A 12,656-nucleotide genomic window follows, 5' to 3' on the forward strand; every position below is an offset into this window, starting at 1 on the left:
GCCAGCCCCCATCCCGCCGGGAGAGGCGGCGCCGCCCGGGACCCGCAGCGGCCGCCGGCAGGACCCGGAGCCCCGGTCCCGGGAGCGGCCCCGGTGCGCGGGGCGGGTCCGGCCCGGGAGAGAGGGGCGGGGCCCCGAGCGATGGAGCCGCCCCCGTGCCGGGCAGGGCGGGCCCTGGGGCCGGGCGGGGCCGGGGCTCTGGGGCGGTCCCGGGCCCGGCTCAGGTGCGTGGGGCCGAGGTGTTTGAAGCCCCGGAATTCGCCCCCCTGCCGCCATTTGCTCCCTTAGAGCCTGGGGAGGTTGCGGCCGGGCTGGCCTCCCCGGGCGTGGCCCAGGTGAGGCCCCCGCTCCCCCTCTTTCTCCTGCCCTTATACTCCTCCTTCCCTCCCTTCTTGCATGCTCACACCCAGTCCTCCCCGGTGGCCACAGCTCCTGGGGGTCCCTTATGGCTTCACACCCCTCCCTGGGTGTCCCCTCTGTGTCCCCCACGGCTGGTCTGGGCTGACCCCCCTGTCCCGCAGGATCCAGCCCGGGATGCTGCGCGGTGCTGAGCACTGAGGGGCACCATGGGGTGCGCGGCGTGGCCCCCCAGCCGTGGCCCCCCGCGTGGCGCCGGAGCCCCCTCGGTCGGTGCTGAGCGCTCCTTGATGGAATTGCAGTGAATGGAACAGAAGCCCAGCACCCTGGACCCGCTGTTGGAGCCAGAGGACACCCGGTGAGCTCCCACCCCAGCACGGGGACATGCGGCGGACACGTGTGGCACCACGCCTGGCGTGTCCCAGCATATCCCTGTGTGGCCCATACCTGGCTGTGCCCTCTATGTCCGAATGCCGTGTGTGTCCCCAAGTGTCTCCATGTCCCAGTGCCCACTGTGTCTCTTGCGTCGTCGTGCCCAGTGTGCCTTCATGCATCCCTGCGTGGTCACGTATGTGTCCGTGCCCTGGGTACCCCCTGTGTCCCCATGTGTCCCTGTGTGGTTGTGTATATGTCCATGCCTCGTGTGTCCCTGTGTCCTGGGTGCCCTTTTTGTCCCTGTGCCCATGTCCCCGTCCACCCCATGTGTCCCCACTCATGTTCCAAACCTGGGTGTTCCCATGTCCTGTACATCCCCGTACCCCAGGTGTCCCCCAGCCCCGCTGTACCCCACATGTCCGCAAGTGTCCCTATGTCACGTTCTGGGTATCCCCACACGTGCCCATGTCCTGCGTGTCCCCCTGCCCCCCACATGTCACCGGCTAGGTCCATCCCCTGGTGTCCCTGTGTCCCCACGCCCACATGCCCCCACTCATGCCCCGCCATGGTGTCCCCCCACTCGTGCCTCTCCCAGCCGCCCCCTCTCCTCACCCCCCACCCCCCCCCGGGACTATTTCGGGCCCCCGGTGGGGGGTGGCGGCCCGGGGTCCCCTTGGGCTGGAGCGGCCCCGGGGGATGCGGGGTCCCCGGGGCTCCCCCCCCGCAGGTGCCGAATCCGTGGGCACCCTCTCAGCCTGTCACCCCCCTCCCGTAGGTGGCTGGATGGGAAGCGCAAAAGAAAGAGCAGCCAATGTTTGGTGAAGAGCAGCATGTCAGGTACGGGGACCCACGGCACCCCCCGAACCCCCCCGGGCACCCCATGGCCCTGCTGGGCACCCCCGGGTCCCCCGAGTACCTCATGTTCTCGCCGGGTTCTGCAGGCACTCCGTGTGAGCACTGCAGGGGCCTCGAGTCCTTACCAGGGACCCCTGGATACCCTTCGTGTTCCTTGTGGACATCTTGGGGTCCCCAAGTCTCTTCAGGCAAGTCAGGGTGCCACGGACACCCCATGTCCCTGGCAGGCACCCTGGGGGCCCCAAGTCCTTGCCAGGGTCCCCTGGCCACCCCATGTATGACCTGGGTCCCCCAAAGTCAATGGACATCCCTTGTCCCCCATGGTCACCCCAAGATTCCTGTGTCCATGCAGGTACCCCAGGGTCCCACGGACGCCTCATGTCTCGACCGGGTCCCCTGGAGTCCCACGGACACCCCTTATCCCCTGTGAGCACCCCAGGAACGCCAGGGTCCCATGGACACCCCATGTCCCTGGCAGACACCCCAAGGTCCCCATGTCCCCCAGGCACCCCAGACTCCCATGGATACCCCACTCCCATGTCCCCCCCTGCACCCCACATCCCTGCAGGGTCTGCTGGGGTCCCAGTCCCCCACATCCCCCTCGGCGCCTCGTGGGTCGGGGTGCCGCCATTGGGGCGGCAGCACCCTGGGGTGGGCGATAAGGGGGGCCCTGCGGGCACTGCCCCCCGCCCTGCCCCATTCCCGGCGGGGAGCAGCCGGCGCCGGCGGGACCCGATGGGGGGCCAGGGGGGAACCCAAGCGTCCGGCTCCCGCCCATCCCCTGCACCCGCCCCGCTCCCGGAGGGAGGGAGCACCCAGGGACCCCCGCATCCGGCACCTGCAGAGCGCCAGAGTGGGCTCGAGGGGTGCCCACGCCTGGGTTTGTGGGATCCCGGGTGGGTGCGGCAGTCCTGGGGTGCTGGGGACACTCCCCTGAGTTACAGGTGCTCCATGCAGGGGGGACCCAGGCATCCAGTCCCTTTCCCATCCCTCTCACCCTTCGGGGATCCCCAATTCCAGCCCCCCCAAAACACAAGGGTGGGCTCCCGGGAGGGACATGAGGGGCCCAGGGTGCTGGGGACCGCCCCATGCATCATGGGCAATCTGTGCCTCAGTTTCCCTGAGCAGTCGGTGGTGGGGAGGCTGGGGGGACTCTGGTGGGGGGCTGGTTCCTGGCCTGCCAGGCGGGGGGACCACGGACAATGACAGGGACAGTGGGTCTCTGTGTGCCAGGGGGACAGGGACCCCCCCCGCTGCCGGTTCCCGGCCAGATAATGGGATAATGGGGGCTTTATTGGCGCAGGGGGCTCAGGCACCCCCCCCCACACCCCCAGTGTTAACCCTTCCCGTGCCAGGGCAGGGGTAGTGGTGGGGCAGACAGTGGGTGCAGACAGAGGGGAAACTGAGGCACAGGGAGGGGAGGGCTTACTGGGGGTCCCTGGCATGGGGTGTGTGGGGTGTCCCTGATGCTGCATGTGCCAAGGGTCCCTGATGTGAGGCATGCAAGGGGGTCCCTGACTCAGGATTCCTGGAGGATCCCTGATGTGGGGTGTGTGGGAAGGTCCCTGCTACAGGGTGTTCCAGGGGTCCTTGACTTGGGGTGCCCTGAGGGTCCCTGTCATGGGAATCCCTGTCATGGAGCACCCCATGAGTCCCCGCTGCGGGGGTCCCTGCTCTGGGGTGCCCTGGGGGTCCCTGACCTGGGGGTCCCCGCAGGGTACATCCCTAGTTACCTGGGCAAAGATGAACAGTGCGTGGTGTGCGGGGACAAGGCCGCCAGCTACCACTACCGCTGCATCGCCTGTGAGGGCTGCAAGGTGACTTGGGGCAGGGGGCTAGGGGGGCTCAGCAGTGCTCACTGGGTCACTCCCCCATGCCCTCCCCAGGGATTTTTCTGTCGGACCATCCAGAAGAACCTGCACCCCACCTACTCCTGTGTCATCGACAAGATCACCCGCAACCAGTGCCAGCTCTGCTGCTTCAAGAAGTGCATCTCCGTGGGCATGGCCATGGACCGTGAGTTGGGGGGCGTGGGGGGGCTCGGCTGGGGGGCAGGTTGGGGTCCCGACACCCTGGGGCACATTGGGGTACCCGGAGCAGCTGCAGGACCGGGCTGGTATGTGATGCAGCAGTGGGGTAGAATGCATGAATGGGGGGTCCTAGCTGACTGGGGGGCATCCCAGATGATAGTGGGGGGCTTTTGGGAGGTGGGTTGGGGTCCTGGTGCTATGGGGCAATTTGGGATGCCCAGAGCAGCCACAGGAGGAGGCTGGGGGGGGTCACCATGGGGTGCTATGCTGCAGCTGTGGGATGCATGGATGGGGGGATCCTGGCTGATGTGGGGGGATCCTGGCTGATGCTGGGGGTCCGGCAGTGGTGCTGGATGACTCGAAGCGGGTAGCCAAGCGGAAGCTGATCGAGGAGAACCGGGAGTGGCAGCAGAAGGAGGAGATGATCAAGTCCCTGCAGCATCGCCCCAGCGCCGAGGAGTGGGAGCTGATCCGCCTTGTGACAGAAGCCCACCACAGCACCAATGCCCAGGGCAGCCACTGGAAGCAGAAGCGGAAATTCCTGGTGAGGGGATGCAGTGGAGGGACTCTGTCACCATCTCGGTCCCCCACCCTGGCCCCCAGCCCTAGCCAGGATCTGCTGAGCACTCACACACTCAGCACACACATGGTGGCAGTGCCAGGGTTTGGGATGTCACTGGTGTCCTTGGGCAGTCGAGGGGGGTTGGGACATTGCCCAGTGTCCTTGAGCTGGTCACCCCTAAAGGGTTCAGGGGTGAGCAGTGACCGAAGGGGACAGCTGTGCCCGCGGGTGGCCCCGGCCCTGCCATTGGCCCTGTCACTGGCCCTGTCACGCAGCTTCCTCTTCTGGCTGCTGCACTGGCCCTGCCACGAGTGTTCCCCGGTGACATGGAGGCCCCAGAGGGGGGGCAGGGTCACATCACACCCCCCGGGGTGTCTCAGGGAGGGGGGACAGGGTCACACTGCACCCCCTGCCACTGTCCACCGTGGGGGTCCCAGAGTGGGACACGGTCACACTGCACCCCCAAACCCCACTGTCCATTACGGGGGACACAGTCACACCACACCCCCCCAATGACCCATCTGCTGTGGGGGTCCCAGGGGTGACACAGCCACACCACATTCCCCAATGCCACCATGGCAAGTCCCTCTCTGCCTTCAACCTGGATGACACCGAGGTGGCCCTGCTCCAGGCTGTGCTGCTCATGTCCTCAGGTGTGTGTGCACACCAGTAGTGGGGGAATGGGGTGGGTACCCCATGCCAGAGGAATCAGGGTTGGGTGTTGGGTGGGCACCCCAATGCCCAGAGTTCTCACTGTCCTGGGGAGGTGTTGGGTGGGCGCCCTGATGCCAGAGATCCCCAGCAGCTTCAGGGGGAATTGGGAGGGCACCCCATGCCCAGAGGCTGTGCACGGGGATTGTTGTGTTGGCACCCCCTTGCCCACAACCCCCAGCACGTGGAAGTGCACTGGGTGTGCACCCTAATGCCCAGAGTCCTGACTGTCTTGGGGGTGTGTTGGGTGGGCACCCTGATGCCAGAGCCTCACAACATCTTCAGGGTGTGTTGGGTGGGAAACCGTGCCCCCCCTGGATTTTGGGGGGGTTTGGAGTGGGCACCCCAATTCCCAGAGCTTCAGGCAGCTGTGCCAGGCTGGGAGGGGTCCCAGGAGCATGAGGTGGGCACCCCAATCCCTGGTACCCAGGAGCACAGGTCCCCTTGGTGCCCTGGGGCCCCCTGCCAGGCTGACGTGGGTCTGTGGGGTGGGCACCCCAACACCCAGGGGGTGCATGGGGCACTCAGCCCTGTGGGAGGGAGAATCCCTGCAGGTATGGGATTGGGAGAGGGACTCTTCCATGGGCAGTGAGTGCCAGGACAAGGAGAGGTTTAAACTGAAAAGGGGAGATTGTGATGGGGTATTGGGAAGAAATTCCTCCCTGTGAGGGTGCTGAGGCCCTGGCACAGGCTGCCCAGAGAAGCTGTGGCTGCTCCATCCCTGGAAGTGTCCAAGGCCAGGTTGGACAGGGCTTGGAGCACCCTGGAATAGTGGAAGGTGTCCCTGCCATGGCAGGGGGGTGCAACTGAGTGAGCTTTAAGGTCCCTTCCCACCCAAACCATTCCGTGATTCCACAATCCCCTGATGATTCCCTGATTCCCGCAGACCTGACGGGGCTGATCTGTGTCGAGAAGATTGAGAAGTGCCAGGAGATGTATCTGCTGGCCTTTGAGCACTACATCAACTACCGCAAACACAACATTCCCCGCTTCTGGCCCAAGCTGCTGATGAAGGTGATGGATCTGCGGGGGGGTAGGAAAGCAGAGACCCCCCCCAGTTTCTTTCTCTCTCCCCCACACCCTCCCTTTCTCTCCCAGCCTCCCTCCTACCCTCTCCCCAGTGCCTCCCACCCTCTCTCCCTGCTCCCCTGTGCATCCCCGATCCCCCCAGCCCTCCTTTCTCCCTGCTCCCCAACCCGACTCCCCTCTCTTCCCCCTCTCCCCCTCATCTGTCCATCATCCTTTCCCCCCCTCGTTCTCCCCTGTTATCCATAGGAAGGAAAGCCCGGTGCCCCAGTGTGTCAGGTGCAGAGGATGAGCTGTCCAGGTGCCGGGGGCGGGCGGGGCTCTCCCGGCGCGGGGCCGCCCCCGGGCACCGAGTGCCGCCGGTGCCGTGGGTCGCGTGGCTTCTCCGGTCCCCTCGCACCGTGGAACGGCGCCAGCCCGGAGCGAGTCCCGGTAATGGGCGCTGGGGGACACGTGTGGCTTGAATGGAAAAAAACCCAACCCCGACCCCCCAGGCTTTTTGCCTCGGGGCTTTGTTGCTATTGCCTGAGCCACGCCTTTAAATACCGACGAGGGCGCCTGCTGGAAGCGGTGTTCCGTGGTTTTTGTACTCTCTATTTGTGGTGTTCATTTTTATCTGGATGCACAGTTGGGCTTTTTGGGCAGAAGGTGCCCCTCAAACCACAAGGCTCGTTTCAACCTTGTATTCTATTGTTTGGACGATCCAGGGTGGGTGAGGACTTTGTCTTGTTACCGTACTAGGGAATGGAATGCAGGAGGTTCTTACAATTTTGGTATTGAAGTTGGAGTGTTGAAGGATATCGGTCTGACGGTAGTCTTAACCTATGAGCTACAGGCATTTGTAAAAAAACTTCAGCCTTTCCTTCCAGCAGCCCTATACATCTAAAAGCACGTGCATTTCTTAACAAGTCTCTGTGTCATAGTGACTTTAAAAATTAAAACACGTGTGTTCTGCCTTACCTAGGACTGGGGCTTTTTTCTACAAGTTCAGTTTGAGCAGATGTTCTTGTCTGTGCTTTTAACGTGAATGGCCTTGATTTTGCAGCAAAGTCAGTGAGATGGCACCTGAATGCAAGGGTTTGGGTTTGTGAAGCTTTGCAGAATGATGGCCTATATTTATATTTCTTTCAGAAACTCTCTGTATGCTGCACACAAACCTAATTTAGAGAGTTTTACTGAGACAGCAGATTCAAGCCCTCATTGTTAGGGGACGTCTGTAATGCCATTGTCTGCTTGACATTAATTCTTCCAGCTGTGCATCTCTGTATTGTAATTGCCCTGATTTTTTTGGTCACAGTTTGTTTTCTGCAGTGCCCTCGTGCCTGCGCAGCACTCGCGATGCTGCCGTTGAACCTGGGCTGTGTGACAGATGGGGCTGTCCTGTATCAGAAAATTACGGGAATGTATGTAGATGTCAGATGGAATGCTGGTCTCTCTGCTCACCCTTGGCTCTGTAATTTCGTCATCCAGCCATGGAGGACCTGTGCAGCCATAACTGGCCAAGGTAGTGGGGGAGCACAAGCTGCAGCTCTGCAGGAGATAAGGGACCTCTTGCCCACAGCAGAAACAGCAAGTAAGTGCAATTCTCAGAACTCTTTACTGCGCCCTTAACTGCAGTATTTCCCTGCTCTATAATCTGGCCAAAGTTAGGTAGGTTTTAATAGGGATAGACACATTTCTACCACAAAGGTCACCTCTCTGCCAGATTTCAAAATTTCCCTTCTGAAGCTAGAGATCCTCATATAAAAGGTTGCCTGAATTTATGTAACATGTGCCAAGCAGTCTATTTTTCCTTTAATAATATTCCTGGAAATAGTGGAACTGTTTTGGCTAAAGCAGATGCTGAACTGTTCAGAATGAAATTCTCAGAGCTAAAATCTGGCCAAGTAGAGTAACGTGCCATTTTGTTAACACTGGGGAAGGCTGAGCTCCATGGCAGCAGGGAGGGGAGGTGGCACTGCTGGTCGGCAAACCAAGGAAAGCAACAAGCGCTGCTTTTAGGAAACTGCCAGCTTGAAGCCAGTGAGGAACATCCTTGGGCTCCTGCACTCTGTGTTTTTATGTTCACCTTAAATAATGAACAGAGAAACCCAGAGGCACCAGCGCTACTTCCAGCTACCTTGAACTGCTTAAACATGTAGTTTAAATCACCCAGGCTCCGTTCTCCCCACCTGTATTGCTTCTGGGCTTAAGGCTGGATGTATCTATGGAATCTATAGTTATGTATTGGAGTTTGGCCTGAAGTAATTTGTGTTGCCGACTTGGTACTCTTTCCCCGCCCTGGAAGTCCATCTGCAGAACCCCTCTGTGCCAGACAAGAGAGTCCCCCATAGATGTTTCACTATACAGTTATATCTTTTGGGTCAAAGCCTTACAGGGCTATGATGTGAATGAGGACAAAGCTCTGTTTTTCTTCTTTGCTCTCTGCCCTGTCTTCTTTCTCTGTATTTTAGGACCCAAGTAACAGGGCCATAAAGCTCCTGTTCTGCTTCCTGGTTGTGTCACCGAAACTGCAGGAAAAACAAAGAAGCCTCCAGCAACATTTTTAATGTTAGAGAGTCAAGGCACTACTTTATTCTCTGGCCAGGATGTAGCACAGAAATCATCTCATCCACACATAGCCTGGGTGTGCCGAGAGAATCATTCCATGACACATGACCTTTACTAGAATTTTCACATCTTTTTTACAGTCAAAACTCATAGAAACGAATTGGGTCAGTGTTCATTGGTCTCAAGTTGTGTAGTTCCTAGTATCTGGTCTCCTATTAGATCTGTGTTTCTTCGCTTCTGATGTTAATTAGATCTTCAGGGGTAGATGTTCTTAGATGGCCGCTGACATCTGTTCTGGTGATGTTCCCTCAATGGCTTTATCTTATTGGGGCTACTCCTAGTCTTTTGAAATGCTAAACCCATCAGGCCTCACCTAGAGAAACAATGCCCTGGAAAGAAGCTTCAGTTCCCTTTCCCTGAGGCAAAGATGAGCAAACCTGGCCAAAGTCATATATAAAAAATTTTTAAACTGGTATGTTTTCCAACAGTTGTATATAATGCTTTATTACATAAATGGGCTGGGAAAAGCTCTGGTACCCCTTACCAAGTTGGCTTTGTGTCAGACAATGCTGTTATTTTGGGGCTAGACATGAAGCTCCTGTCTCTGGAATTGAAAATGAATATAGGAATGACTGAACAAACAAACCTGGTACACTCTTAAAAAATTGTGTGCCCATTGACCTCAGCACCCCAAGCTGGATTCCCATGCTCTTTCCAAATTCTTGCCGTTCAAGTCCTTTCCATGCGCTCACTTGCTACTCAAACTATTTTTTTGTTTTGTTTTAAATGATACTGGTACCAGAGCACGGGCACAGCGCTTCTATGAGCTGCAGAGCTGTGAATATCTCTTTTTATGGATACAGTGTGTGCATGCTGTGGCTTTGGGCACAGGGTATGTCAGTGCTAGTGCAAGGCTAATAACAGCCTCTAAAGATAATTTGAGAAGTTGCTTACCTTTCCTCAGGGAACAGGACATGTCTTTGTATTTCCACCTTCAGATACACAACCCACTTGTGGGCTTGACTGCATAGCAAATAGAGTGTGAGAGTCATCCTTGTTTATATGGATTTTTTTTTTCCCCCCTCTCTCCTTTATGTTTTGCTTTGCCCTCTCGTTTGCTTTCTGCCTGTTTTCTCTGAGGCTAGTGATTTCTTGGCAAGTTATTGTTCATAATCAAAGAAAGGTAGTGGGCAAGCAGCAACTGCTGTCTTAGGTAGCCCAAGCTGATCCTGCCGCTGCTTCGGCAGGAGAAAGCAGCTGTTTGAGAAGAGCACAGCTGTCCTGGGCTTTGTGCACACAAGGGCTGCTCAGAGCAGCCCCTTGACCCCATGTTGGCTCTGTGACCTCTGCCACTCTGACTGGTAACAGTGATGGCAGTTTGTGTTGAGGCTTTGTTCTCTGCTCCACAGAGAGAAACATTAAAGTGCAGAGTAACTAAGTGGCTTTTCAAAGGCTACAGAATGAATCAGTGAATGAACAACAACCCCCAGCGGCTCCAGGCCCCCTTCTCTCTGCAGAACAATGCCTTTCTCCCTGTGTGAAGATGTGCACTTAGGATAGGTTGCATACAGAATTATGTATTTCAAAAGAAATTTGAATATTAATATTTATATTGTAGTGATGCCACTGTCCTCTAGGCTCTGTAAATAGCAGCACCACAACAATGTGAATTATTCCTTTTATGCAAAACCCTGGCCAGTGAAATAGCTTGCCAATACAAAATAAAATTGCTGCACAAAAGTTTGACAGCTACATTCATTATATATGTCAATCAAAGGATCCTAAAAGCTTTATTGTCCCTGTACAGAGTCTGAACAATCTGCTAGCTCAATATGCCGCAAAGCTATTTTCTCTCTACTCCTTTCATTTAAAAAATAGCCACCAATAACTTTTGACAAACAGTCTGAGAAAACTGCATGAGCAGCAAGGAAATCTTAGATGTTCTTGGCTATCTGTGGGCCTGGAGTCTTCCACTCACTGGGCTCTTTCACATGTCACAGTAGACGAGATCTGGTCAGAAACACGGAGCCCTAAAATTACTCTACAAAACCCAGGCTGGCTGGGATCGTGGGGAGGGCATGGGGAGGTAGGGAGGAGAACTTATGCTGAATATAAACGAATTAAATAATTTTTGGTTAAGGCTTTTTGTTGCTTTCCCAGGTATGGGACATTCAAGCTCCTCTGTCCCAGGTCTCCCCCAGGTTAGGCTGGGCCTGTCTTGATGAGCTCTTGCTCTCATCAGACCACCCTACAGCTTGGGAGTGTGAGGCCATGTGTATTTCGGCTGGATTCCCTTTTTCCATCGCGCTCGGTCCTGCGAAGCCCAGCTGTCACTTATGGCTCGAGGTGTTGTAAGCGGGGCAGGGGTCGGGCGGGAGCGGGGCTGTGTCCCGGGAGGCGGGTCTGGCGGCCGGTGCTCCCGCACGGGCGGTGGGGCCCAGGCCGGGCCCTGCCAGGAGCGAGGGCCCGGCAGCCGCAGCGCTGCGAGCCCAGCGCGGCCCCGCGAGGGAGCAGCCGGCGCGCCCCGCTCCTGCCCGGCCCTCACGCAGGCCGCCGGAGCCTCCCCGGGAGGGACGGACCCCGCACCTTCGCTCGGCCCTGGGGAGGCCACATCTGGAGTGCTGTGTGCAGTTCTGGGCTCCTCAGGACAGGCGAGACATGGAGCTTCTGGAGAGGGTCCAGCTTAGAGTAACAAAGATGATTAAGGAGAATCTCATGTATGAGGAAAGGCTGAGGGTGCTGTCCCCGGTCAGCCTCGAGAAGAGACGCCAGAGAGGGGAACCTCATCAAAGTCTATCAGTATCTGAAAGGGAGAGTGCCAAGAGGATGGAGCCAGGCTCTGGTTGGGTTTTGCCCAACAATAGTACAAAAGGCAGCGGGCAGAAACTGATGTACATGAGCAAGAACTTTACTGTGTGGATGACCAAGCACTGGAACAGATTGCCTAGAGAAGTTGTGGAGTCTCCCTCTTTGGAGGTATTCAGAAGGTATCTGGACACAATCCTCAACAACCTGCTTTGGGGGACCCTTGCATGTCTGGGAGCTAGGTGACCTCCAGTGGTCCCTTTCCAATCTTTAACCATTCTGTGAAAGTGTGACATTGTAATCTTGTGCCATGACAGACCAGACTAAATCTGATTTAGGAGGGTGTCATAACTTTGACGTCTTTGTTCTGGGCTGTAGCTTAAATTGTTTCACAATTCAAAATATCTTGGAGGTTGGTTGTTTCCTCTAAGCCCTCAGCTTGCTTCTTAGCATGTGCTGGTGCATGGCTTTGCTCTCAGACCCTGGTCATGGGCAGTGCAGCAGCAGTACCTCAGGAGGTTACTTCCTGCATGCATATCTGCCTGTGCCTTTCTGACAGCTGCTTTTGGGAGGAGATGCTGCTCCTGGCCTGTGCTAAAGGGCTGACCTAAAAGTGTAAAGAATAGCCTTGCTCTTGTGTTTGGGAGCGAAGCATGGGGATGCTCTGTGAGGATGCGTGCAGAGGAGATACTGCAGCAGGACTGCTGATCATGACAACTAGTGCTTCTACTGAAAAAGCCTGGTGAAGAAACTGGTAAAATGGAAATTTTTAAAGAAATGAGGTGTTAATTCATGTGCTGAGAAAGCTGTGCTGCCCACTTACCATCCCAAAAACTGTGTAACATTTCCCTGAGGTGCACTGCTTGCTGCTGCATCATTGCTATGTCTTTGATCACAGGCAAAATTACCATGCTTTTGTAATCAGTAGACTCCACAAGTAGTTTCAAGATACATGGGAGTATATGGGAGTAAAAAGACATAGACTGACACTTCTCACAGTGTTGAAGTTTACATGGTGTGGTGTGTTCTCTCCCCATGCAGCATTGCCCTCCTGTACAGAGCCCTTTTATTCATGTTTTAAATAATTACCACTGTTGTGGCAATGGCACAGAAGTTGTTTCAGTGCAATTTGTGGCGAGCACCAAATGTTGTGCAACAGAATGTCTGTTACCTGTGACAACAGCTACCTTTCATAACTACCTTTGATTTCAGGTTTGCAAGACTGGACTAAGCTGAATGTAGGTGGTGCTGACAGGATGCAAAAAGGCTTTCTGTAAGCAGAGTGGGCTGTGCTTTTCTCGCTAGTCCACCTCTGGCCAAGGACGTACTTTGTAGTGTGTGGGTGCAATGGTAAGGACACTGCAAACACTTTTGCTCCTGTGGTA

The 12,656-nt window shown here is 56.5% G+C and overlaps 1 protein-coding gene across 1 annotated transcript; it reads left to right on the top strand.

The window, feature by feature from the left end:
• Positions 1-275: 275 nt before the first annotated feature.
• Positions 276-8,025, top strand: LOC138112758 (thyroid hormone receptor alpha-like). The gene is made up of 8 exons (XM_069020357.1): positions 276-715; positions 1,508-1,569; positions 3,304-3,404; positions 3,474-3,603; positions 3,962-4,309; positions 4,719-4,832; positions 5,777-5,904; positions 7,387-8,025. The coding sequence occupies exons 1-8, from the start codon at positions 663-665 to the stop codon at positions 7,525-7,527; spliced, it is 1,077 nt and encodes a 358-aa protein (XP_068876458.1). The 5' UTR covers positions 276-662; the 3' UTR covers positions 7,528-8,025.
• Positions 8,026-12,656: the final 4,631 nt, after the last annotated feature.

The sequence above is a fragment of the Aphelocoma coerulescens genome, chromosome 6 (assembly GCF_041296385.1).
Source record: "Aphelocoma coerulescens isolate FSJ_1873_10779 chromosome 6, UR_Acoe_1.0, whole genome shotgun sequence".
Taxonomy (NCBI): Eukaryota; Metazoa; Chordata; class Aves; order Passeriformes; family Corvidae; genus Aphelocoma; species Aphelocoma coerulescens.

Coding starts and splice junctions, on each gene's coding strand:
- LOC138112758 (XM_069020357.1), top strand. CDS start 663: ATGGAACAGAAGCCCAGCACCCTGGACCCGCTGTTGGAGCCAGAGGAC. Junction 1,570..3,303: donor GGTGAAGAGCAGCATGTCAG/GTACGGGGACCC, acceptor GGGTCCCCGCAG/GGTACATCCCTAGTTACCTG. Junction 3,405..3,473: donor TCGCCTGTGAGGGCTGCAAG/GTGACTTGGGGC, acceptor TGCCCTCCCCAG/GGATTTTTCTGTCGGACCAT.